The sequence below is a fragment of the Nerophis ophidion genome, linkage group LG01 (genome assembly GCF_033978795.1).
Source record: "Nerophis ophidion isolate RoL-2023_Sa linkage group LG01, RoL_Noph_v1.0, whole genome shotgun sequence".
Classification (NCBI taxonomy): Eukaryota; Metazoa; Chordata; class Actinopteri; order Syngnathiformes; family Syngnathidae; genus Nerophis; species Nerophis ophidion.
Window position 1 is genome coordinate 24,389,320 of NC_084611.1, and position 27,817 is coordinate 24,417,136.

At 39.6% G+C, this 27,817-nt stretch overlaps 1 protein-coding gene across 5 annotated transcripts; it reads right to left on the reverse strand.

Annotated features, from left to right (window-relative positions):
• Positions 1–371: 371 nt before the first annotated feature.
• LOC133552053 (gamma-glutamyl hydrolase) lies at positions 372–27,544 on the reverse strand. Of its 5 annotated transcripts, XR_009806610.1 has the most exons (10): positions 27,317–27,544; positions 23,308–23,422; positions 23,178–23,228; positions 23,020–23,104; positions 22,755–22,893; positions 17,736–17,842; positions 17,551–17,644; positions 17,333–17,470; positions 7,346–7,509; positions 372–787 (listed from the first exon to the last, which is right to left on the reverse strand). XR_009806610.1 is itself a non-coding variant. In XM_061899376.1 (9 exons), exons 1-9 carry the CDS (start codon positions 27,426–27,428, stop codon positions 7,400–7,402), a joined length of 948 nt encoding a protein of 315 aa, XP_061755360.1. In that variant the 5' UTR covers positions 27,429–27,544; the 3' UTR covers positions 5,500–7,399. The 5 variants fall into 5 exon arrangements, 4 of the variants coding, with proteins under 4 accessions (XP_061755360.1, XP_061755351.1, XP_061755375.1 ...); XM_061899376.1 differs by lacking the exon at positions 372–787 and having other exon boundaries at positions 5,500–7,509; positions 17,736–17,839; XM_061899367.1 differs by lacking the exon at positions 372–787 and having other exon boundaries at positions 5,500–7,509.
• Positions 27,545–27,817: the final 273 nt, after the last annotated feature.

Genomic DNA, 27,817 nt, shown 5'->3' on the forward strand with positions numbered 1-27,817 from the left:
AAATAATAATATAGAAATGACAATGAGCATTTTTACACTAGAACTGGAGCAATACAAATACCAATAGAAAAAGTTCTATTGATTATGAACAATACCAATAGTTTACCTCTATTATCAACAATACAGTTGTTCAAATGCAACAATACGTATTACAAAAGGATAAATAGAAAGATTTAAAAAAAATAAAAATAAAAAATTTAAAAAAGGAATTCCGAAAGATGGAGGGGAAGAGAGAGAGGCAACCTATATTAATCTTGTAGATCGTTATAGTAACTTTAGGTTAAGCTATGTCAGCGTGCCATGTGTTACCCAGTTTACCATAGGGCTGTTACGAAAATTGGAGAGTGGATCCCAAGGATGCAGAGACGTAGTTTGATATAGTTAAGTTCTTCCTTTATTTAGGTGGAAGTGGAACGTAGCCAAAACAAAAAGCGATGGTGGAAATACAAAACACACCATGAATAAATAACTATATCAAACAATCAAAAATTGAACAGAAAACGCTAGACGAAGCTAGGATAACTTACTTCAAAACACGAAGTAAAACAAAGAAACAAAATGTTAACTAAAGACGCTAGACAAGGCTAGGATATAAATAAGCAAACCTGAGAGGAGCACAAAACAGACTAGAAAGACTGTGAGTTTGTAGGAGGCCAAGACACATGCGAGAGAACTTGCAGTGGAATACAAAGTTCCGGCACTGACAGGCCGTCAGCACCCAGACTAAATAGACCACCTAATCAGCTTTCAGGTGTGCACGATTGCCCAGCGTCAGCTGCACTCCAGACTGTGGGCGAGAGCGAGAGTAAAACATGATGTGCAAACCAACACAGAAAATCCATCCATCCATCCATTTTCTACCGGTTATTCCCTTTCGGGGTCACGGGGGGCGCTGACGCCTATCTCAGCTACAATCGGGCGGAAGGCGGGGTACACCCTGGACAAGTCGCCACCTCATCGCAGGGCCAACACAGATAGAAACACAACATTCACACTCACATTCACACACTAGGGCCAATTTAGTCCAACACAGAAAAAAAAACATGAAAAATTCAGTTTACCACAAGGGCAACGACGTTGATATATGCTTGATGAACCTTCGAGGTACATCCATCCATTTCCTACCGCTTGTCCCGTTCGGGGTCGCTCTGGAGCCTATCTCAGCTGCATTCGGGCGGAAAGCGGTGTACACCCTGGACAAGTCGCCACCTCATCACAGGGCCAACACAGATAGACAGACAACATTCACACACTAGGGCCAATTTAGTGTTGCAGTCACGGGGAGAACATGCAAAGTCCACACAGAAAGATCCTGAGCCCGGGATTGAACCCAGGACTACTCAGGACCTGTGTATTGTGAGGCACATGCACAAACCCCTGGTCCACCGTGCTGCCGACGAGGAACATCGAGTTGGGATTTCAGTCTGTAGTTCAAGTCCACAACTGACTCCATTCATCCATTCATTTTTTACCGCTTGTCCCTCTCGGGCTCGCGGGGGTGCTGGAGTCTATCCCAGCTGCATTCGGGGTACACCGTAGACAAGACGTCACCAACTCAAGATGAGGAATATTTTCCTCCAGCTTTGGTCCAATTTTCACAAAGTACTTATTGAAGCTTTCGACTACTTTGTTCATGTTGTCATTTTTTTTACATTTCCATCTAAGAAGTATTTAGGATAATCCTTCCTAGCACCATCTTTAATCATGCTATTGTGGATGCCCCGTTTGCTCTCATATTGTTTTTGTTACGGTCCAATAATTGACTGTAATATTCTTTCCTACGTGTTCGTAGTATGCCAGTTATCTTGTTCTTATACGTGTTGTACTTGTTTTCGGCCTCTTTAGATCTTTGTGTTATACAAACGTAAATGTCCCGCTCGGGATGGTCTCCTGCTGGCCCCACTATGGACTGGACTCTCACTATTATGTTAGATCCACTATGGACTGGACTCACACTATTATAGTAGAGCCACTGTGGACCCACATTTGCGGTCCTCTCCAAGGTTTCTCATAGTCATGCTCATCCACATCCCACTGGGTTGTGAGTTTTTCCTTGCCCTTATGTGGGCGCTAAACCGCGGATGATGTTGTGGCTTGTGCAGCCCTTTGAGGCACTTGTGATTTTGGGCTATATAAATAAACATTAATTGATTGATTGAAATGTTCTATATAATGTATTCTTCTTGTTGCAAGCATTTTTCAGTCCTTTTGTCATCCATGGATGATTATTTTTCTTTTGCTTCTTATTAAATTGTTTCAATGGACAGTGTTTTTCATTAAGCATCTCGAAGGTATTAGTAAGATACCATATGCATAATCTACATCATTTTCACTGTTGTTACTCTTTTCACTGTTACATTGTCCCAACTTTGATTTCTCACTTCATTTTTGAAAGTTGTCACATTTATGTATTTTCATCATCAATGTTCCTATTCTTGTAGTTACCATGATAGATTAAGAAAACTGGCAGATGATCACTGATGTCGGATATTAGCAGACCACTTGTGGTATTGTTACCAAATCATTAGTGAAAATATTATCAATAAGTGTGGCACTGTGTCCTGAGATTCTACTTGGCCTTGTGATTTTAGGATATAAACTCAGCCTATACATTGTGTCCATTTTTTTGATTGATTGATTGATACTTTTATTGGTAGATTGCACAGTTCAATACATATTCTGTACAATTGACGACTAAATGGTAACACCCGAATACGTTTTTCAACTTGTTTAAGTCGGGGTCCACGTTAATCAATTCATGAAGTCATATATGGGCTTTTGTTTGTTTTGGCTCAAGAGGTCAATGTTGAAGTCTGCACACATTATTTTTGGAGTTATTTCAATAAAAGTTCCCTCAATCCATTTGACTTAGGTGATCTATAGATATAACTTTTACTATTTTCATGACATATTTCAATGATTATACATTCTAAGGTATTATCAATAGCTAATGACATAATTATTACCACCTTGCAGTTTAAGTTCTTCATCAGGTACACAGCTACTCTCCCTATGTCCCTGTTGGTTCTGTTGATATACCACCCCTGTTTCCATCTGAGTTTGGAAATTATGTTAGATGTAAATATGAATGGAATACAATGATTTGCAAATCCTTTTCAACCCATATTCATTTGAATGCACTACAAAGACAAGATATTTGATGTTCAAACTCATGAACTTTATTTTTTTTGCAAATAATAATTGACTTAGAATTTCATGGCTGCAACACGTGCGAAAGTAGTTGGGAAAGGGCATGTTCACCACTGTGTTACATCACCTTTTCTTTAAACAACACTGAATAAACGTTTGGGAACTGAGGAAACTAATTGTTGAAACTTTGAAAGTGGAATTCTTTGTCATTCTTGTTTTATGTAGAGCTTTAGTCGTTCAACAGTCCGGGGTCTCCACTGTCGTATTTTACGCTTCATAATGCGCCACACATTTTCAATGGGAGACATGTCTGGACTGCAGGCGGGCCATGAAAGTACCCTCACTCTTTTACTACCAAACCACGCTGTTGTAACACGTGGCTTGGTATTGTCTTGCTGGAATAAGCAGGGGCGTCCATGATAACGTTGTTTGGATGACAACATATGTTGCTTCAAAACCTGTATGGACCATTCAGCATTAATGGTGCCTTCACAGATGTGTAAGTTACTCATGTCTTGGGCACTAATGCACACCCATACCATCAAAGGATGCTGGCTTTTGAACTTTGTGCCGATAACAATCCGGATGGTTATTGTCCTCTTTGTTCCGGAGTACACCACGTCCACAGTTTCCAAATATAATTTGAAAATGTGGACTTGTCAGCCCACAGAACACTTTTCCACTTTGCATCAGTCCATCTTAGATGAACTCGGGCCCAGCGAAGCCAGCGGCGGTCCTTGGTGTTGTTGATAAATGGGTTTCGCTTTGCATAGTAGAGTTTTAACTTGCACTTACAGATGTAGCAACCAACTGTAGTTACTGACAGTGGTTTTCTGAAGTGTTCCTGAGCCCATGTGGGGATATCCTTTACACACTGATGTCGGTTTTTGATGCCGTACCGCCTGAGTGATCAAAGATTCGCAATATCATCGCTTACATGCAGTGATTTCTCCAGATACCCTGAACCTTTTGATGATTTTACGGACCACAGATGGTAAAATCCCTAAATTCCTTGCAATAGCTCATTGAGAAATGTTGTTCTAAACTCTTTGTCAATTTGCTTACAAATTGGTGACCCTCACCCCATCCTTGTTTGTGAATTGACCTTAGCATTTCATGGAAGCTGCTTTGATACCCAATCATGGCACCCACATGTTCCCAATTAGCTTGTACACCTGTGGGGTGTTCCAAATAAGTGTTTGATGAGCATTTCTCAACTTTATCAGTATTTATTGCCACCTTTTCCAACTTCTTTGTCACGTGTTGCTGGCATCAAATTCTAAAGTTAATGATTATTTACCAAAAAAAAATGTTTATCAGTTTGAACATCAAATATGTTCTCTTTGTAGCATATTCAACTGAATATGGGTTGAAAATGATTTGCAAATCATTGTATTCCGTTTGTATTTACATCCAACACAATTTCCCAACTCATATGGAAAAGGGGTTTGTAATTTACTTCATATCCTTCCAGGTCAAGATCCATTCCTTTTTTAGCATCCATCCATGTTTCTGAGATAGGGATAACTTTGAAGGGTTTGTTGAATTGTTCCAAAAAAAATGCTTCACGTTGTTGTAGTTTTCATACAAACTTCTGCTGCGTAAATTAATAATCGACAGTTTTTAGTTGAAGTGAAGTGAATTATATTTATATAGCGCTTTTTCTCAAGTGACTCAAAGCGCTTTACATAGTGACACCCAATATCTAAGTTACATTTAAACCAGTGTGGGTGGCACTGGGAGCAGGTGGGTAAGGTGTCTTGCCCAAGGACACAACGGCAGTAACTACGATGGCACAAGCGGGAATCGAACCTGCAACCCTCAAGTTGCTGACACGGCCACTCTACCAACTGAGCTTTTATTGTTTCTGTTATATTTTTAGTCTGTACAATAAAAACAATTACTCCTGGTGTGAAAGAAAAATATTGCATCTGGATCAATAGTCTAATTACAGACTATTGTAAGGTTTTCAGTTCGATTTATTCCTGTTCACCAATCATTTGTGTTGCTCTATGAATGTCTAGAAGTGTAGATGAGTGAGCACCTGAATAAATATCTTCTGTGTCCTGGGCATGACATTAAAGTGCATCCGGCAGTGGAGACTCTCTATGGGGTCTTGGGTACTAAGAAGTTAACCCATTTACTACAGTTACCCCAGGTGGCCTTTGGCAAAGGCCTGATACCTGACTGCCCCCTTGCCAGGGATACTGTGAAGACCTCAACGGCGGAGCAGGCGGAAGACGGTAGGTTTAAAAACTACCACAACGGCTGCGATGGCAGAAGAAGGCTGCAGCAGAAAAGGGTCCCCAGTCGTCTTGGACTCCATGCCATTGGACCCTGACTGACTGATTGATTGATTGAAACTTTTATTAGTAGATTGCACAGTACAGTACATATTCTGTACAATTGACCACTAAATGGTAACACCCGAATAGGATTTTCAACTTGTTTAATCAAGTTAATCAATTCATGGCAAATGACCCGATTCTGTCAAGGATCGTGTGGTGACTATCTGTGCACCAGTCTCCCCACGTAAAACAAATCACGCACAGGCATTCTTCATAAAGGGATCCACCCTTACCTGGAGGATCGTCATACTCGTTCAAGTGACCGCCGATGATGATGAAATATCTTCTTGTTCGGTAATCCCTTGGAGCGTTGTCATTTTGTATTTGAAAGTTGATGTTTGTTTTCCATTATCATTGTTGTTGTTGTAGCTGCTGAGAGTTGAAATATTTGTCCAGATCCTTGATCTCTTTGACAACTAGGACTCTTGCTTGTGGACCTCCATTTATACGTGTTGGTCACAAAAAACATTCATGAAGTTTGGTTTTTTAATTAATTTATCATGGGTCTACTGAACATGTGACCAAATCTGCTGGGTCAAAAGTATACATACAGCAATGTTAATATTTGCTTACATGTCCTTTGGCAAGTTTCACTGCAATAAGGCACTTTTGGTCGCCATCCACAAACTTCTGGCAAGCTTCTGCTTGAATTGTTGACCACTCTTCTTGACAAAATTGGTTCAGTGCAGCTAAATTTGTTGGACATGAACTTGTTTTTTCAGCATTGGGGTTTAAGTTAGGACTTTTGGAAGGCTTTTCAAAAAACCTTAATTCTAGCCTGCTTCAGTCATTCCTTTACCACTTTTGGCGTGTGTTTGGGGTCATTGTCCTGTTGGAACACCCAACTGCGCCCAAGACCCAACCTCCGTGCTGATGATTTTTGGTTGTCCTGAAGAATTTTGGGACAATTTTTCATTGTCCCTTTTACTCTCTGTAAAGCACCAGTTTCATTGGCAGCAAAACAGGCCCAGAGCATAATACTACCACTACTATGCTTGACGGTAGGAATTGTGTTCCTGGGATTAAAGCCCTCACCTTTTCTCCTCCAAACATACTGCTGAGTATTGTGGCAAATCAGCTGAAATTTTGTTTCATCTGACAACAGAACTTTCCTCCAGAAGGTCTTATCTCCGTCCATGTGATCAGCAGCAAACTTTAGACGAGCCTTAAGGTGTCGCTTCTGGAGCAAGGGCTTCCTTGTTGCATGGTAGCCTCTCAGTCCATGGTGATGCAAACAAAACATGCCTGACTGTGGACACTGACACCTGTGTTCCATCAGCTTCTAATTCATTGCAGACCTGCTTTTTGGTGCTTCTCGGTAGACTCTTGATCATCCTGACCAATTTTATTTCAGCAGCAGGCGATAGCTTGCATTTTCTTCCTGATCGTGGCAGTGACAAAACTGTGCCATGCACTTTACACTTACGAACAATTGTCTGCACAGTTTCACTTGTGACCTTAAGCTGCTTTGAAATGGCTCCAAGTAACTTTCCTGACTTCCATACATACATTTTCTACCGCTTGTCCCTATCAGGGTCGCGGGGGATGCTGGAGCCTATCTCAGCTGCATTCGGGAAGAAGGCGGTGTACACTCTAAACAAGTCGCCCCTTATCGCAGGGCCAACACAGATAGACAGACAACATTCACACACACATTCACACACTAGGGCCAATTAAGTGTTGCCAATCAACCTATCACCAGGTGCATGTCTTTGGAGGTGGGAGGAAGTCGGAGTATTTCAAATAATGGAGCACACCATGTCAAATAAAACCAAAACAGTACAATCATTAAAAAAAAGGTTTCTGAATAGGAAAAATACATCTTTTGGTAACCCTGTGTGACTCGCCTGCCTTGTGAAATGTAACCCAGGTCATTGCCACAGCAGTTCCAGGACGATATTTTAGAAAAAATAGATTTGCTCATATCCACTGAAGTTTCCAGCAAATACGGGCGTGTAGCAGTAAATCAGTGCCTCTTGAAACTCATCGAAATCATGCAAACTTCTCCTCCCTGTGAAGAAAAAAGCAGAAATAAGAAGCATGTGATTAGATCAGAACACACGTGGCCTGCTGTGTCTCTTTTAACAAATCAACTACATCTCGTGGAAAAAGTCTTGTTTTTATACCAGTTGCCAAGAGTCAGGCTTTTAATTATTAGTTTACTGGGAATCAATAATATGAGTAACTATTGCAGCACGTACAGTCTGATTAGCATTTAGCTTGTCTCTGTTTTTTAAAGAAAGTCACCAGCTCAAATAACAGACAACAAAAATATCCATTGATAAAACGAGGAACTGATCAAATTGAAGATGAATTGATGAGCAGTTAAATGAATGTGACATACAGCAGTTAGCTGCAAACTCCGCTGTGTCATTTGACGGCATTACCAGCTTATAGAACCAAAAGACAAAAAGGTAAACAGATATACAACAACGTAAACTATGAATCGGGAACTTAATGAAAAAATATTAACTGTATTTAAAGCTGGATTAGGTCGACTTTAGTAAACATGTTTTTTTTTAAACAGTTCATATTCAAGGGACTGTTTGCAACTTGCTCACATTACATATCCTCAATGTTGGTCTGACACCAACTCTCTGTGACTGGGTCCTGAACTTTCTCACAAACCGGCCCCAGTCAGTCAGAATCGGCAACCAGGCATCAGGCACAAAGGTTCTAAGCATAGGGACCCCCCCAAGGCTGCGTGCTGAGCCCCCTACTGTACACCCTCTTCACACACGACTGTGTGACCTCCCAGAACAACACTAGTATCATCAACTTTGCAGATGATACTACGGTCGTCGGACTGATCACCGGGGGAGCTGAGGCAGCGTACAGAAGGGAGGTAGCGGAACTGGTGGCCTGGTGTCAGGATAATAATCTTTCCTTGAACACAGACAAGACCAAGGAGATGATTATTGACCCACGGAGAAGGAGTGCACAGTACACACCTTTGTACATAGGGGGGACAAAGGTGGACAGGGTGAAAACGTTTAAATTCCTCGTGACCCACATCAGCGAGGACCTCACCTGGAATCAAAACACCCAACAAACAATAAAAAAAGCCCAGCAGCGACTGTACTTCCTAAGAAGGCTGAGAAAATTTGGTATGCCACCCAAAATTCTCAGCAACTTCTATAGAAGTACGGTTGAGTGTCCTTACCAGCTCAATCATAGTCTGGTATGGAAACTGCACTGCTAAGTTAAAAATTAAAGTACCAATGATTGTCACACACACTCATGGTGTGGCGAAATTATTCTCTGCATTTGACTACGGACAGGAAGGCACTCCAGCGAGTGCCTAAAACTGCTCAGTACATGTCAGGAGCAGCCTTCCTCTCACTACAGGACATGTACTCTACCAGAGCCACCAGGAGAGCTCACAACATCATAAAGGACAGTTCACACCCCCAGCACAATCTCTTCAGCCTCCTACCATCAGGCAGACGATACAGGAGCCTGAAATCCAGGACTACGAGACTGACAGTTTCTACCCACAGGCCATCAGGCTTGTGAATGCTAACTTGTGAATGCTAGTTCCCCCCCCCCCGTATTTACTTTTGTCTTTTTGAACAAAGGCAGCTACTTTGACCACCCCCGAACTGTGAACCATCACTGTCGACACCTTTCACATTTGATCACTAAAGACACTTTAACTGCTGTCGTGACCCAAGGTCACTTCCATATCTATACTGTTGACTGTCAATCAGAATGTGCAATAATGTTATGTTACTTACTGTGCCTTGTATATACTTTTTATTTTTATTTTTTATTTTTAGCTTAGTACTATGCGACTTGTTGAAGGGTGGACCAGCAAGGTAAGATTTTCATTATACGGCAAACTGTCTGTTTAACTGTGTATATGACAATAAAAAATCTTGAATCTTGAATTTCAAACCAAAAAACATAACAAAAACACCACCTTTGGTTAAAATTACTTATTATAATGAATACAAATTTGTTGGTTTTAGGAATTTGTTTGGCGTTCAGGCTTGCCACTCACGCCTGTCTCATACACATTACACACAAAAAACAGTCCAAGGGAAGCAACTAACAATTTCAACTCCCGTTGTTGTTACAATACAGACAATACAGACAATACATTCAATGACGGCATAGGTTAGTAATTCAAATCGCTATTGTTAGCTAACAACACAGAAAAGCAATCCCGGAGAAAAAACTAACAATTTGCAATCGAGTTATTGTTACAACAGAATTGACATTTAATGATTGTTAAAGAGGCTGTTTGCAACTTGCTCACAGTTACGTTATTGAAAACAAAACCTCAACAAGAACACAATTGGCCAGCTCACAATGCATCTGGAATGTATTGACAGCGCTTCACTTTTTCCACATTTTGTTATGTTACAGCTTTATTTCCAAAATGCAATAAATTAATTTTTGTCCTGAAATTTTACACACAATACCCCCTAATGTCAATATGAAAATTATTTTTGGGTTTTATTGGAAAGATTTTTGAAATTTTACAAATAATGTAAAACATAGAAATCAAAGTTTATTTATATAGCCCTAAATTACGAGTGTCTCAAAGGGCTGCACAAGCCACCAAACTCACATCCCACATTAGGGCAAGAAAAAACTCAACCCAATGGGATACAATGACAAACCTTGAGAAACATACAAAAGTATTACCAGCCTTTGCCGTACAGCTCAAAATTGAGCTCAGGTGCATCCTGTTTCAACTGATCATTCTTGAGATGTTCCTACAGCTTAATTAAAGTCTACCTGTGGTAAATTCCGTTGATTGGACATGCTTTGGAAAAGCACACACCTGTCTACATTTTTCAATGGAAGTTTTCATTTATCCAAGTCACTGTATTCTCAGGGCATTCAATCGATCGCACCTGGAATGTTAGGTTTGCCTCAGAAGACGTTTCGTCTCTCATCTAATTAGGCTTCATTAGTTCATGCTCAAAGACTTAGGTTAGTCAGATCTAGTCAAGTGGCTGGTGCCAAATACCCCAAATATTTATACTCTAACACAGGAGGTTTTGTGCGGACAAGGATGGTTTTGCCATTATCAGTGAGAAAATCAACTGTTGAGATGCAAACGAGCAATCAAACATGTTGAAGTGGAATTACCCCTCGGTAATTGTATTGTGTGGCAGAACGATCGCTGTGGAGCCACCACAATCAGCCCAAAATAGTTGGAATCACTCATGTTAGCATTCCTTTCAGTTGTAAAACAAACGGCACAAGAAGCATCTGTGACCAGAATGTTTCTAACTCCTGTTATTTGTTGCAGGCTATTTTGCAGAGTTTTTTAAGAACTGTTGAAAGGAGGGCTGTTTCTCCCTGAGGTGCAAGTAGACAGTTGAGTCTTGGCCTGAAGAGTTTGCCCGTCTATGGGGTGTTACCATTTAGAGGTCAATTGTACGGAATATGTACTGAACTGTGCAATCTACTAATAAAAGTATCAATCAATCAATCAATCAAACAAACACTTTCCATCATGGTAACTGAGGTACTGTGTGGAACAATTTCCCTTGTGGATCACTAAAGATTTAGCTGGGGTGATGGTAGGGGGAGCAGAGCTTTGATGAGCCGAGGGCCGTTCATGACAACAATGTATGTTGAGGCCCTGAGTGAGAGTCCAGTCATTCAGGGCCGGGGGGCTTTGGGGTTATAGTTCCTAAGGGCCCTCAGCCCTCTCCACACGACCGCAGAATTGTTGGAGCTGAACGGTTCCTGCAGACGGTTAGAGTACACAGATTTAGCTTTCTCCACTTCTCCGTTGAAGTGGTACTTTGCTTCCCCCTTGTCGTTGTTATAACAAGCCCTGGTGCGCATTGGAATGATTCGCGCCTCATTGAACTGAATGTATGAGGTCACGGTGTCCGTATACTCGTCCAGATTGTTCGTGGCCGCTCCAACTGCCTCCCAGTCTGTCGTCTCTAAAAATGCGCTCAGCTCCCCTACAGCCTCAGCGGTGTAACACCTAATGGTCTTCATAACAGTTTTACCCAGTTTCAGTCTGTCTGTATGAAGGGATTAATTGCAACATCACGTGAATTGATAGTCAGCGGGACTGCATGGTATGCCTTGCCTATTGCGGTGTAACAGTGATCCAAAGTGTTCTCATCTCTGGTCGGGCATTTGATAAACTGCCTATATTTGGGTAATTCCTAGCTCAAATTTCCCTCGTTAAAGTCACCAAGTACGATAACAAGAGAGTCCGGAAAAGACCGTTCCTCTCATGTCTTTGTGATCACGTTTTGTTTACTTATGTTCTGTTGGTTTAAGAATCTTTTTAGTTCCTGTTTACGCTCCCTTGTTTGGTTACCATGACGACCAATTAGTTTACCTGATTCACTTGAACTCACGCACCTGTCAATAATCATGTCACTATTATTTAAGCTTGTAGTTGCCAGGCAGTTGGCCTGGCTTCATTGTGCTCTGTACTCTGTGTTTCATACCTATGTCATGCGGCCCTGCTCACGTCACCACAAGTAAGTTTGGTTTGTTAAATGCCACAGTTAGTGTCTTTCATTTTTACGTCCATAGTTCTGCCTTTGTGCTAGTTTTTTTTTGTTTTATTAGCCAAGTTTGTTCCCCGCCTTGTGCGCGCCTTTTGTTTGCACTTTTTTCATAGTGGTTAATTAAACATGTCTTTACTTGTCCGGTCTAGTTCCTTTGCATTCCGGGAAAACAAACCACATCATAGTTCACGTTTTGACAGTTCCTCATGTAAGCTCTGGCCTGCAAGCGTGCGCTGAGCGTCATGCATGTCCGCGCTGGGCGGTATATAGGCAGCCACCAGTATGGATGAAATGATCTCACGGGACACTCTCACTCAGCCACGTCTCCGTGAAGCACAAAACACAAGATGAGAAAAAGTCCTTGTTTCTTCTCATCAGCAACGCTAGCTCGTCCATCTTGTTGGGAAGTGAGCAGACGGAGAGAAAGATGCCAGGTAAAGGCGTGCATGATCCTCTTCGGTGCAGTTTCCCTCTTTTGATCAAGGAATGGACCAAATCCGCAGCTGACTCTAGTCCGTAGGGGTGATAGATCTGATGTTCAGTAGCTCTTTGCGGGTATAAGAGCCTGCGGACACACAATTTATGCACATAAAACAAACAAAACAGAACGCACGAGAGCACAGAGGCAGCCGTGATCGACGCCATGATACTCACTTTGAAATGACAAGTGAGTATCCAATCACAGTCTCGTTAACATCTGGCGACTTGGATAGGCTACTGTCAACTACTTGGGATCTGATTGGCTATCGCAGCTGTCTCTCAACTCTATGTGTTGTCTAACTAATCCGCTAACGGTCCCGATGAGTATCCAATCACAGGACACTGAAACGTCACGTTTAACATGAGGCGAGCTAGAAGGCCTTACTGACAACAACTCGTGACGCTATCGCAAGTGTCTATCAACTGTATGTCCAAGTTACTTACAGTGCACGGACGCCCGCATTGTTGATTCTGATGGCCCATGGCAGATTTGGTACAACATGGCTAGCTGAATAGTGACTGGATACAAACTAAAACTAAAAACAACTGCACTGGAACGAACATAATATGACATGAAGAGAATATTAATAATTTTACATATTTAGGGAAAGTAAATACAAAAATAATTTCATCTTTAATTATGATCATGATTTCTGATTACCGTATTTTTCGGACTATAAGTCGCAGTTTTTTTCATAGTTTGGCCGGTGGTGCGACTTATACTCGGGAGCGACTTGTGTGTGAAATAATTAACACATTACCGTAAAATATCAAATAATATTATTTAGCTCATTCACGTAAGAGACTAGACGTATAAGATTTTATGGGATTTATCGATTAGAAGTAACAGATTGTTTGGTAAACGTATAGCATGTTCTATATGTTATAGTTATTTGAATGTTTTTACCATAATATGTTACGTTAACATACCAGGCACCTTCTCAGTTGGTTATTTATGCGTCACATAACGTACACTTATTCAGCCTGTTGTTCACTATTCTTTATTTATTTTAAATTGCCTTTCAAAATGTCTATTCTTGGTGTTGGGTTTTATCAAAAAAATGTCACCAAAAAATGCAACTTATACTCCAGTGCGACATATATATGTTTTTTCCTTCTTTATTATGCATTTTCGGCAGGTGCGACTTATACTCCGGAGCGACTTATACTCATAGAGACGGCCTTGCTGGCCCTGACGGCACACCACTGGTTACAATTAGTGGTTTAACAGATCACAATTGTTCTAAAACTGTCTATATTTTTCCTCATTATGAAGTTCAAGTAATGAAAAATGCTCACCCTGAAAAAAAAATCAATGGTGTTTACGGCTGTCACTCACCCGGCCCCATCAACATGTAAGCGCAGGAAACGTGCACACATTTAAAAGCAGTCCAAGATGAGCAACGGACAATTTGCAGTCATATTGTTGTTATGACAGTACATACATTCAAGGACAGCTAACACTAACGATCCAAATTGCTATAATTAGCTAACAACATCCAAAGCTAATCCGCATGCAATGTACGTACGTAATCACACTTTATAAGCTGAGAGGGTGGGATGTAATGCTTAAAAATACATTGGAAAATTAGTGCCCTACTCAGTGGCGTAGTGGTTAGAGCAAGGGGGCCCAGTCGATTGCCAACCAAGCTTTTAAAAAAAAATAGACCTAAAAATTAGCGATCATCAATCTTCCCCAAGACATCCCTTGATTGACATTCACGGCACCCGAAAGTCTTGTGAGATGACGCTGGCTGCAGCGAGATCATTAAGAAAAAATGACCGAGGGGGTGAAGGCGAGAAACACTTTTTATCTCAACAGACTCTCGCGCCGTACCTTCTGTCAAAACTCTAAAGACCGACTGCACATTTCCTATCTTCACAATAAAAGCCCTGTGCACGCCAGCTTTCCGAGCGATCGCTTGTGCACGCCAGCTTTCCGAGACTCTTATTTTGTCAGCGCAGGCAGCATGAAGCAGCGCTTTTATTGTGAAGATAGAAAATTTGCAGTCGGTCTTTAGAGTTTTGACGGAAGGTACGGCGCGAGAGTCTGTTGAAATAGAAAGTGTTTCTCGCCTTCCTCTGGGTCATTTTTTCTTAATAATGATCTCGCAGCAGCCAGCGTCATCTCACAAGACCTTCGGGTGCCGTGAATATCAATCAAGCAAGCTACGGAATTTGCCGCCAATGTTTTTCTTTTAAAGTGTATGGAAGCTGGATAAATAAGATGCCAAAATCCTACCACTTTCATGTGGTATTGTACAGAAAGGAATACTTTTTTTCTCCTCCTATCAAATATTTGGAGGTTATCATCACTACTGTCTGATTCCAAGCAATGCAAGTCGTCAGAATCAGGTAATACACCAACTTCTATTTGTCACACCGGGACATGGATTGGTTTTGCTTCTTCCACGCAAAGGATGATTGGCACGAGCCAGACGAGAGTGTAAATAAATGGTAAATGGGTTGTACTTGTATAGCGCTTTTCTACCTTCAAGGTACTCAAAGTGCTTTGACACTACTTCCACATTTACCCATTCACACACACATTCACACACTGATGGAGGGAGCTGCCATACAAGGCGCCAACCAGCACCCATCAGGAGCAAGGGTGAAGTGTCTTGCTCAGGACACAACGGACGTGACGAGGTTGGTACTAGGTGGGATTTGAACCAGGGACACTCGGGTTGCGCACGGCCACTCTCCCACTTTGCCACGCCGTCCCATATTAGTTTATTTATACACCATAATAAAAAAATAAACAAACTAAGGGCGCTCACTAGGAGGTACAAAACTTGGCAACAAAAAAAATACAAACAGGAAAACAAAAACACTTGCACGATGGCATGAATGAACTATGGACATAAACAAAAAGACTTAGCACAAAAGCATTAAACTATGAACTATATACAACAACTTACATCCAATCCAATCCAATCCACTTTATTTATATAGCACATTTAAACAACAATAACGTTTCCAAAGTGCTGCACAGCCATGTTAAAAACAATATTATGCTCCACCAATGACTGAATAAAACAAAAAATGAATAAAAATAAAACCAATAAAAAACAATATAAAAACAAATATGATTAAAAACTATTTTACAGGGTAAAATCAATTAAAACAGTAAAATAAAAATAAAAGTGTATAAAAAACACAGAGGACAACAGAGGACAGAGGACCACACAACTCACGTAGTGTTAAAAGCCAAAGAATAAAAGTGGGTCTTAAGACGAGACTTAAAACACTCCACTGTGGAAGCAGTTTGAACATGGAGGGGCAGAGTGTTTCAGAGCTTAGGGCCGACCACAGAGAAGGCCCTGTCTCCCCTGGTCTTAAGTCTGGTCTTGGGCACCACGAGCTGGAGCTGGCTTTCGGACCTCAGAGCGCGCGCAGGGATGTAAATTTGGATGAGGTCCGAGATATATTGAGGTGCCAGTCCATGTAAAGATTTAAAAACAAACAGCAATGTTTTAAAATCAATTCTAAAATGAACAGGGAGCCGGTGCAAACTCTGAAGAATTGGGGTTATATGCTGGCGTTTCCTGGCCCCTGTTAAAAGTCGTGCTGCCGCGTTCTGGACTAACTGCAACCGGGAGAGAGCTTTTTGGCTAATGCCAGCATAAAGTGCATTGCAGTAGTCCAGGCGACTTGAAATAAAAGCATGCACGACTTGTTCAAAAAGGTTAAAAGATAAAAACGGTTTAACCTTTACTAAAAGACGAAGGTGATAAAAACACGATTTTAAAACGCCATTGACTTGTTCGTCTAGTTTAAAATCGCTGTCTATAGTGACGCCAAGGCTGGTGACTTTGGGACGCACATAATACATGACATGGATCTATGGACGAAGGCATGAAGGAGATGCAGCAAGGGTAGCCTGTGTGCATGAAGGCAAGCAAAATTCCCAGACTGATGGACAGAAAGTAAAATCCTTAAATACTGGCTGTGGTAATTAGTAACAGGTGTGAGAGGCTGAGGATCGGGACGTGACTAGAGGGACCAGGTGGAAACTAATGGGTTGACACGGTAACCAAAGCAAACCAGGAAGTGCAAAACGGAACAAGAGTCCAGAAATCAAAACATGATCAAACATAAAACCCGATTCACAGGCATGACACTATTCTTGTCTTCGTGAAAGAAAGACATCTATGTGTGTAACACATGCTTGTATTATCATTAAACACAACTTGTTAACAAAAACGTCTCGTTCATAAATAAATAAATATAAATGGTATATATGAATGTGGTGGATCCCCTCGATTTGGTCAATTGAAAAGTAGCTCGCCTGCAGAAAAAGTGTGGGCAACCCTGAGACTGGGAAGTAGTGAGTTCAAACCCCGGCGGAGTCATACCAAAAACTATAAAAATGGGATCCGTTGCCTCCCTTGGAATTGGGAGTTAAATCACCAAAAATTATTCCTGGGCGCGGCCACCGATGCTTCTCACTGCTCCCCTTTCCTCCCAGGGTGGTTCAAGTGCAGGGGACAACTTTCACCATAGTGTCTTGGTACTTTAACGAGGTGTAAATGTTGAAAACAGCCTCTGTAATACTGCATGTAATTGTGAAAGCCCTCTTAACCTGATAAGCAGTTATATGTGTTAAACAAGTAATTCGAATGTATCAACACCTTGTATAACATATGAAACGTTAAAAAGATGAACAGAAAAAGTGATTGGAAATAATAATAAAGAAAAAATAATCAATTGTTTCATTGATGGTTAGTTTGCCTGTGTACACAAGTCATTAAAAGGCATCACCAACTAAACGATTCAATTATGAGATTAATTAATTAAAAGCTATGTAGAAGCAGCAACCCAAAGCCTGATTAGAAATGTTTAAATTTCAACCTTCATTGATGAAAAACTCTGCCACAAGCGACGACAGCTGGACTGCGTGAGGCGAGTGAGGAAAGTTCAGTTTACTGTCCCACTGAAAACGATTCACCTCCGGGTGCCACTGCACACCATAGAAAGGGTATTGCTTGCCTGCAATTACAATCAATTGATTTCCACTTTTGTCTACATTTTGTGATTAACAATTTCAAAAGTCGTTTTTTTCCACAAACCTTCAAAGGTTGAGACAAAGTCAACTCCACTTTCACCAGTGTTTGTAGATATTATAGTGAAGAATCCTTGCAGTTTCTCATTGTTCTTGAAAGCCTGAGGACGACATATTCATCACAAGGAGATTAATTAGAGGATTTTTCAAATTGAGCAAAAAAGTTAAATTGGCATTGTTTACTCAGCATACCTTCACTGTGAGTCCATAGTGGTGAAAATGACCAGTGAGAGGTTCTCTTTGCACAGCCTCCATCAGCTCCTTAGGGAAACCCTCAAACATCCTGCTGGTATAGGCTGCTGTAAGGGAAAACAAAAAACTTTGTCAATTAAAGTTAAATTATTATAGAATGTGTATGTTGTCTGTCTATCTGTGTTGGCCCTGCGATGAAGTGGCGAGTTGTCCAGGGTGTACACTGCCTTCTGCTCGAATGCAGCTGAGATAGGCTCTAGCAACCCCCCGCGACCCGAAAAAGGGACAGGCGGTAAAAATGGATGGATATTTTTATGACAATTAAAGAGGCACCCCTGCATAATCCAGTGAGATCTCATTCCAAACATGCAGTGAAAAGGGGCATCAAGAAACATATTTTGAATGCCCTGATTACCTGCAGCACTCATCAGGTGTTTTACATAGAGAACATAATTTTTAAATTAAGTTGAGTTCTTAGAAGCAAATTGACTTACACAATTTTGAAAGAATAATTTCTCCTTACTTATGACTCAGTAGGTATTTAATGTACCTCTTTAATTATCCATTTATTTATTGACCTTATTTTTATGAAAAATGACTTGTACACTAAAAACCCTGTTTCCATATGAGATGGGAAATTGTTTTAGATATAAATATAAAGAGAATACAATGATTTGCAGATCATTTTCAACCCATATTCAGTTGAACATGCTACAAAGACAACATATTTGATGTTCAAACTGATAAATATTTTTTTGTTGTTGCAAATAATCATTAACTTTAGAATTGGATGCCAGCAACACGTGACAAAGAAGTTGGGAAAGGTGGCAATAAATACTGATAAAGTTGAGGAATGCCCATCAAACAATTATATGGAACATCCCACAGGTGTGCAGGCTAATTGGGAACAGTTGGGTGCCATGATTGGGTATAAAATCAGCTTCCATGAAATGCTAAGTAATTCACAAACAAGGATGGGGTGACGGTCACCACTTTGTAAGCAAATAGTCAAACAGTTTTAGAACAACATTTCTCAACGAGCTATTGCAAGGAATTTAGGGATTTTACCATCTACGGTCCGCAAAACCATCAAAAAGTTCAGAGAATCTGGAGAAATCACTGAATGTAAGCGACGGTATTATGGACTTTTGATCTCAGGCGGTACTGAATAAAAAAAACGACATCAGTGTGTAAAGGACATCACCAGATGGGCTCAGGAACACTTCATAAAACCAATGTCAGTAACTACAGTACCGTTGGTCGCTACATCTGTAAGTGCAAGTTAAATCTCTACTATGCAAAGCCAAACCCATTTATCAACAATATCCTGAAACGCCGCCGGCTTGGCTAGGCCCGAGATCACCTAAGATGGACTGATACAAAGTGGAAAGGTGTTCTGTGGTCTGACGAGTCCACATTTCAAATTATATTTGGAAACAGAGGACGTGGTGTCCTCCAGAACAAAGAGGAAAATAAGCATTTGGATTGTTATAGGCGCAAAGTTCAAAAGCCAGCATCTGTGATAATATGGGGGTGTATTAGTGCCCAAGGCATGGGTAACTTACATATCTGTGAAGGCACCATTTATACTGAAAGGTCCATACAGGTTTTGGAACAACATATGTTGTCATCCAAGCAACGTTATCATTGACGCCCCTGCTTATTTCAGCAAGACAAGTGTTACAATAGCGTGGCTTCATAAAAAAAGAGTGCGGGTACTTTCGTGGCCCGCCTGCAGTCCAGACATGTCTCCCATCGAAAATGTGTGGCGCATTATGAAGCGTAAAATACGACAGTAAAGACCCCGGACTGTTGAACGACTGAAGCTCTACATAAAACAAGAATGGGAAAGAATTCCACTTTCAAAGCTTCAACAATTAGTTTCCTCAGTTCCCAAACGTTTATTGAGTGTTGTTAAAAGATAAGGTGATGCAAAACAGTGGTGAACATGTCCTTTCCCAACTACTTTGGCACGTGTTGCAGCCATGAAATTCTAAGTTAATTATTATTTGCAATAAAAAAAAGTTTATGAGTTTGAACATCAAATATCTTGTCTTTGTAGTGCATTCAATTGAATATGGGTTGAAAAGGATTTGCAAATCATTGTATTCCGTTTATATTTACATCTAACACAATTTCCCAACTCATATGGAAACGGGGTTTGTATTTAAAAAACATTATAGTTTTAAATGTCTATGTAAATGTATAAACTTAATACCCCTTCTAACTATTTAATGATATAAAATAAACGTTTTGACATTATGTATTTAAACTTCTGTATCCAATTTTATAGATTGTGTCAATGTAGTTACCGGTACATATGAGTGTAACAAATTATGACCACAAGTGATTTACCCTTTAAACATAATTTATTTACTTACATAACTTTTTCCAATTTATTATCATAATTTGGACTGGACTCTCGCGACTATGTTGGATCCATTATGGATTGAACTTTCACAGTATCATGTTAGACCCGCTCGACATCCATTGCTTTCCTCCTCTCCAAGGTTCTCATAGTCATCATTGTCACCGATGTCCCACTGGGTCATTATTGTCACCGATGTCCCACTGGGTGTGAATTTTCCTTGCCCTTATGTGGGCCTACCGAGGATGTCGTAGTGGTTTGTGCAGCCCTTTGAGACACTAGTGATTTAGGGCTATATAAGTAAACATTGATTGATTGATTCATAATTATTAATGTATACAATACAAATTTACAAATATGACTATTCAAAAGTAATATAATTATTCATGATTTTAAAAAAAACTAAACATTTTTTTCATAAAATCTATTCAACAATACCGTACAAATATTTATCAATATAAATGTATGAACTTCTGAACAAAATATGTTTATGTATTTTGTATGGTTTATTTAACTTTATTTTACAATGTGATGCATCATATGTTTTCTTTCTGCAGAACCTCTCAAGATCCCTAAGGATGGATGGGAAGCATTGGTTTTCATCCAGGAGGTCTCTATATATTGCTGCATTAAATTGTCCCTCTATCTTTACTAGTCCCCCAGTTCCTTTATTTTACAATGTGATGCATCATATTTTTTCATTTTTACATTTCATGTCCCAAAAGGATTAGGAAGATGCAGAGTTTATTTAATAGTATCCCTTTTCCATTTCATAGCAATTGCTAATACAGTTATTCTTTCTTTTTTCCTCTTCTCACTTTGTACACAATTTAAATCCATGAACAATAAATAATACAATTCTCAAAAAATTGTTGAATAAGTTGCAAATTACATAATGAGATGAATAAAATGATATAATTTTTCAATAAAGTTTCAAATGTTTATCAGGATTCTTGTTCTTGGTAATTTGTGTATATTATATCTATATCATTAAAGAAAAAAGGGTGAGAGAAAATAAGCTTTGTTTCTTCCTACTCCCTTTTGAATATTTTGAACTGTAAACTATTTTGATGTAACTTTTTGAGCATGTTTGAAACAAATTACTACTGTATTTTCTTGTTACCATTCATCATAGACTGTTATATCAACTTTAAACCAACACAAATGTATTACCGTATTTTCCGCGCTATAAGCCGCACTTAAAAACCAAAAATGTTCTCAAAAGATGACAGTGCGGCTTATAACCCGGTGCGCCTTATATATGTATTAATATAAATATTTATTTTCATAGAGTTTAGGTTTCGCAACTACGGTAAACAGCCGCCATCTTTTTTCCCCGTAGAAGAGGAAGCGCTTCTTCTTCTACGGTAAGCAACCGCCAAGGTAAGCGCCCGCCCACCTGGAAAGAGGAAGTGCTTCTTCTTCTACGGTAAGCACCCGCCCACCTGGAAAGAGGAAGCGCTTCTTCTTCTACGGTACGCAACCGCCAAGGTAAGCACCCGCCCCCGTAGAAGAAGAAGCGCGCGGCTAATCCGAATTCAAACTCAAGGAAATAAGTCACGCAGAAGAACACGGAAATAGAGCAGCAGCGAGAGAATTGAACATAAATGAATCAATGGTGCTTAGGTGGAGGAAGCAACAAGAAGACCTGCGCCAAGTAAAGAAGACAACACAGAGTTTGAGGGAACAAAGCAAGATGGCAACAGTTGGAGGACAAACTCGAGCAGCAAGCAGAAGTGTCAGTACCATCACTATTCCAATGAAGGCAACAGCGCCAGCAAGCGAACTTCACTTGGATGATTTTAAAAGGTGGTGCTTCTTGGTGTTTCCGGTTCATGAAAAGACGCAATCTCTCCATCCGCACACGGACTACTATTTCACAGCAACTGCCAAAAGACTTTCAAGAAAAGCTGGCTACTTTCCACGCATATTGTAAAAACAAGATAGCTGAAAAAAGATCCGGCCAGGAAGGCAGGATTCATGGAACTGTCGGACAGCAACAGCGACACTGACTCTGATGACTTCGACAAGACGGAGCCCGCCATTTTGGATGCCGTATTCGCCCAATTTTTTAATTCAGACACCGAAGAAGAAAAATTCGAGGGATTTATGGATGAGGAATAACTTCTGAAGGTGAGCTTTAAATGTTTATTTTGTGTGCTGTGACATTAACGTTCGAGCAAAGTTGAGTTATTGATGTTGCTATTGCTCTGCAATATTTTGAGTGTTACTATTGTTGTGATTGCACATTCGCACACTGGTTTGTATTATTAAAGTTTGACTGACCTATCGGACTGTTTTTTTGACATTCCCTTTAGCGCAGCGTGGGCGCGGCTTATGACCCGGTGCGGCTTATAGGTTTACAAAGTTTTTAAATATGCCATTCATTGAAGGTGCGGCTTATAACACGGGGCGGCTTATAGCGCGGAAAATACGGTAACTTTTTAAAGTTTTAAACTATTTGTCTGTCTGTTTATGAATTCACTTACTCTGATTGTGTATCTCTACCTATTGTTGCGTCCAGTGAGTGGATGTTATTTGTTTTAAGAATTGGTAGCGTGCAACACAGTGAACCATAAACACATCCTGTGTGTTCTCAGGAGCAAAATGAGCTGTTAAGTGAACATTGTAAATACGAGAGATGTGACAACCTGGTGTCAGGTTGAGAGGCAAGGCCACGTTTTCAGCTGTAGCTTTGGTCAAAAGATTTTGCCCGGCTACCAGGACAGTGAGCAGCTGCATTCCCAAGCATGTCCCCCAAATTGGGAAGAAGTCTCCAGCGTCATTGGCCTGAAACACAAACACTCCCACTTTAATGTTCTCATTTATTCTTGACCCTGACTTCTTATTTATATGTTTTGTCATATAACTTTTTAAAGTGAGGTACTCTGAAAATGGTGTTTCCATCATACAAACCTTCAGAGCAAGCTGATAAAATATCTTTGACACCCTTGCAAAGTCAGATGTTTCCAAATTAGAGGCGCCACCGATGAGGAGGAGGCTGAAACAGCAATAACAATTATTGTAATGGAGGTTTTTAAATTGCAGTATTGTGTGTGTGGGTGTCTTCCTACCCATTTATCCTCCTGAATATGTTTTCATACTCTGCAGTAGTAAGAGTCAATCTAGGCAAGGGTTAAACAAAGACATTTCTTTACCACGATATGCATTCTTAAATGTTACTTTAAATGGCTGAAAACTGACTTGATGGGCATGACTCTGCTTCCTGCAGACTCAATGTACTTGACATAGGAGGCGGGTATGTAGGTGCTCCCGTATGGTTTCATCGCTGCATCTGAAACTATCTGAGTCAAAATACCTGTAAAGACACACAAGAAAAACAGTATTTGTTATCACATTGTTGAATTGGTATCATCTCAGCAAAAATGCCATAGATTATCCATCACTTATTGTGTTATTATATGGAAGTGGAGGGCAAAAAAAGGTGTGCAACAAAGTGCCACAGGGGAGACAAATATATTTATAAAACACCTGCAAAACTTCTGGAGACACTTTCACATTCAATAGCATCATTAAAGGTCTCCAAACTTTTGAAGGTTACAGTCATTTTGACACTACACCAGGGGTGTCCAAACTTTTTCCACCGAGGGACACATACAATAAAACTAAATGATGCATAAGGGAACGGATACATTGTGGATGTTAAAGATGCTAAAACCAATCCAAAGTATTGTAGGTCAATACATGCTAATCTGCAGTGAATCCAGAAAGTATTCACAGCGCTTCACTTTTTCCACATTTTGTTACGTTACAATCTTTTTTTTAAAATGCATTTATTTTCGTCTTCAAAGTTCTATAGACAATACCACATAATGACAATTTGAAACTTTTTTTTAAAAAGCAAATGTATTAAAACTAATAAACTAAATAAAAATCACGTTTACATAAGTATTCACAGCCTTTGCTCAATACTATGTTGATGCACCTTTGACATTAATTACAGCCTCAGGTCTTTTTTAATCCGATGCCACAGGCTTGGAACACCTATCTTTGGGCAGTTTCACCATTTCACAGAACCTCTCAAGATCCTTAAGGTTGGATTGGAAGCATTGGTTTTCATCCAGGATGTCTCTATATTGCTGCATTCATCTTTCCCTCTATCCTTACTAGTCCCCCAGTTCCTGTCACCATAAAATGTTCCACAGCATGATGCTGCCACTGTAGGAATGTTATTGGCCTGGTGATGAGCGGTGCTTAGTTTCCTGCAAGCATGAAGCCTGGCATTCATACCAAAGAGTTCAATCGTTGTCTCATCAGAACCGAGATTTTTGTTTCTCATTTTGGCGAATTTTTAACAAAGAAATAGCTTTCATCTGGCCACTATACCACACAGGCCTCACATCTGGGGCCCCCTCCAAGGTTTCTGAGTTTTTTTCTTGCCCTGATGTGGGATCTGAGTCGAGGATGTTGTTGTGGCTTGTGCAGCCCTTTGAGACACTCGTGATTTAGGGCTACATGAGTAAAATTTGATTGATTGATTGACTAAAGAAGTGGATGACATTCATTGAGTTAAAAAAAAAGAAATAATCAAAAACATGACTGAGCGTTTTGCCAACTTTGCAAAGCAATTCAAACCTATCACTGCTAGTCTGCACCATAATTAAGCATAATGACTCAATCACGCTAGCCACAGGTGTTGAAATAATATCTAAATGACAAACATTTATCCATAAAAATATGGCAATGCTGTTGATTGTGTATTTGACGGAAAAGCAGTTGGAAGGAGATGCCATAGAAGTCTACTCTCCAGGGTAAATGATCTCTTATTTCTTCATAAAACTGTTTTTGTTATTAGTAGTACATACCATTGTATTGTTTTATAGAACATTTCATAACTAAAAATGTGTTTTTGTTTTTAAAATGAATGATGCATGTTACAAATGTGCTGTTTTAGGGGAGTGGTGGTTTCACTTAAGAGCTCCGTCACAGAACCAACTATGCTTGTAAGTGATGTACAACTCTAGTGTATAGCTTTGTGTTATAGGTGGAAAAGTGAGTTAGTCTAATACAGGGGCCCCAAACTTTTTGACTCGGGGGCCGCATTGGGTTAAAAAAAAATTGGCCGGGGGCCGACTGGGCTGTGTGTGTATATGTGTAATAAATACATTTAAAAAAATTATAAATAAATAAAAAATATGTATGTATATACATATATATATATATATATATATATATATATATGTATATACCTGTATATATAGCGCACTAATTGAGTGAAAGAACGCGCACTTGCCACGTGCTCGGCATGAGCGCGATGTTATCGATGGGAAAATGCATTTTTAGAAAATATGATTTGCCTGAGCGTCTAGGAGACACCAAGAGTAACAAGCGGTAGAAAGTGGATTAGAAAAGGACAGATTTTTAAAAATAATTAAAAAAAAAAAACGGGGTGGAATAGCTTGGTTGGTAGAGTGGCCGTGCCAGCAACTTGAGGGTTCCAGGTTCGATCCCCGCTTCCGCCATCCTAGTCACTGCCGTTGTGTCCTTGGGCAAGACACTTCACCCATTTTCTCCCAGTGCCACCCACACTAGTTTAAAAATGTAACTTATATATTGGGTTTCACTGTGTAAAGTGCTTTGAGTCAGTGGAGAAAAAGCGCTATATAAATATAATTCATTTCACACTTTACAAAACACACAAAAAAACCAACCTTTTTTTTTTACTTGGGATTTCTTGTGGCTCCGATTTTGGACGTTGGCAAGTGGTATCCAGCCCGCGGGCCATAGTTTGGGGACCTCTGGTTTAATACATCTAATTAATAATTAATTTGCATTATTTAAGTGCTATACTATGCTAAACGTTGGTATGCTATTTCTTTTTTTAAGTTAAAATAACTAAGAATGTTTGATCCTAGACACAACAAAATAATAATAATAATAATAATGCATTAGATTTATATAGTGCTTTCCTAGACCAGTGGTTCTCAACCTTTTTTCAGTGATGTACCCCCTGTGAAGATTTTTGTTAAATTCAAGTACCCCCTAATCAGAGCAAAGCATTTTTGGTTGAAAATAAAAGAGATAAAGAAGTAAAATAGAGCACTATGTCATCAGTTTCTGATTTATTAAATTGTATAACAGTGCAAGATATTGCTCAGTCTTTCTTGAACTATTTTGGGAAAAAAAAGGTAAAAAAAATAACTAAAAACTAGTTGAAAAATAAAGAAGTGATTAAATTATGAATAAAGATTTCTACACATAGAAGTAATCATCAAATTAAAGTGTTCTCTTTGGGGATTGTAATAGAGATCCATCTGGATTCATGAACTTAATTCTAAACATTTCTTCACAAAAAAAGAAAACTTTAACATCAATATTTATGGAACATGTCCACAAAAAATCTAACTGTAAACACTGAATATTGCATTTGTTTTCACAGTTTATGAAGTTACATTCATAATTTGTTGAAGTATTATTCAATAAATATATTTATAAATTCTTTTTGAATTGTTTCTATTTTTAGAATATTTTTTTAAAATCTCACGTACCCCTTGGCATACCTTCAAGTATCCTCAGGGGTACGCGTACCCCCATTTGAGAACCACTGTCCTAGACCCTCAAAGCGCTTCACATTAAACAATAATCTGAAGAACCACACTATCGAGAGTGCCACAATTAACCCTTTGATTGATTGATTGAAACTTTTATTAGTAGATTGCACAGTTCAGTACATATTCCGTACAATTGACCACTAAATGGTAACACCGAAATACGTTTTTCAACTTGTTTCAGTCGGGGTCCACGTTAATCAATTCATGGTAATACATTTAATACATTGACGTCGCTTTCAATTATTTGTAGAGACAATTTCTAAAACGTCAGATTTACGATAGATCACGTGTTGCTCGGCGGACTTTACAGGGTTAACCCAAAACAGGAAGTCAGTCACGGACTTTAGGAACTTTCTTACAAAAGCAGAACTGTTTGGATAGATATAAATAAACACTACAACCTGTTACTAAAAACACACAGTTAAATAGTGAATTGATTAACGTGGATTCCAACTGAAACAAGTTGAAAAACTTATTCGGGTGTTACCATTTAGTGGTCAAAAGTACGGAATATATACTGAACTGTGCAATCTACTAATAAAAGTCTCAATCAATCAATCAGTCAGTACAAAGCGTTAGGAATAAAAGTTTGCCACCTACTGGAGGAATTAGGATATTGCGGATTGAGAACAGCTCCTTACCAGTCACAGGTCTGTCATTGACAGTCTTCCTCTTGAGTCCAGTCTGTTTCGCCAAGTGAGGACTGAAACATCCACAGACAAAAAGTACACATAAAAAGGAGCTCAGTCTCATTTTGGATCTTTTTTTGCGTCATAGATTAAAGCAATCCCATCAGAGAATAAGTAATTTCAGAGTCAATGCGTGTAAGACTGAGAGGAAGAGCCTATCATACGAGGAAGTGAGCGTTGCGCACGTGACCAGTCACATGACATGTGCACAGCTACTGATTAGAGCAGTGCTTCTCAAATGGGGGTACGTGTACCCCTGGGGGTACTTGAAGGTATGCCAAGGGGTACGTGAGATTTTTAAAAAAATATTCTACAAATAGCAACAATTCAAAAATCCTTTATGAATATGTTTATTGAATAATACTTCAACAAAATATGAATGTAAGTTCATAAACTGTGAAAAGAAATGCAATATTCAGTGTTTACAAATAGATTTTTTGTGGACATGTTCCA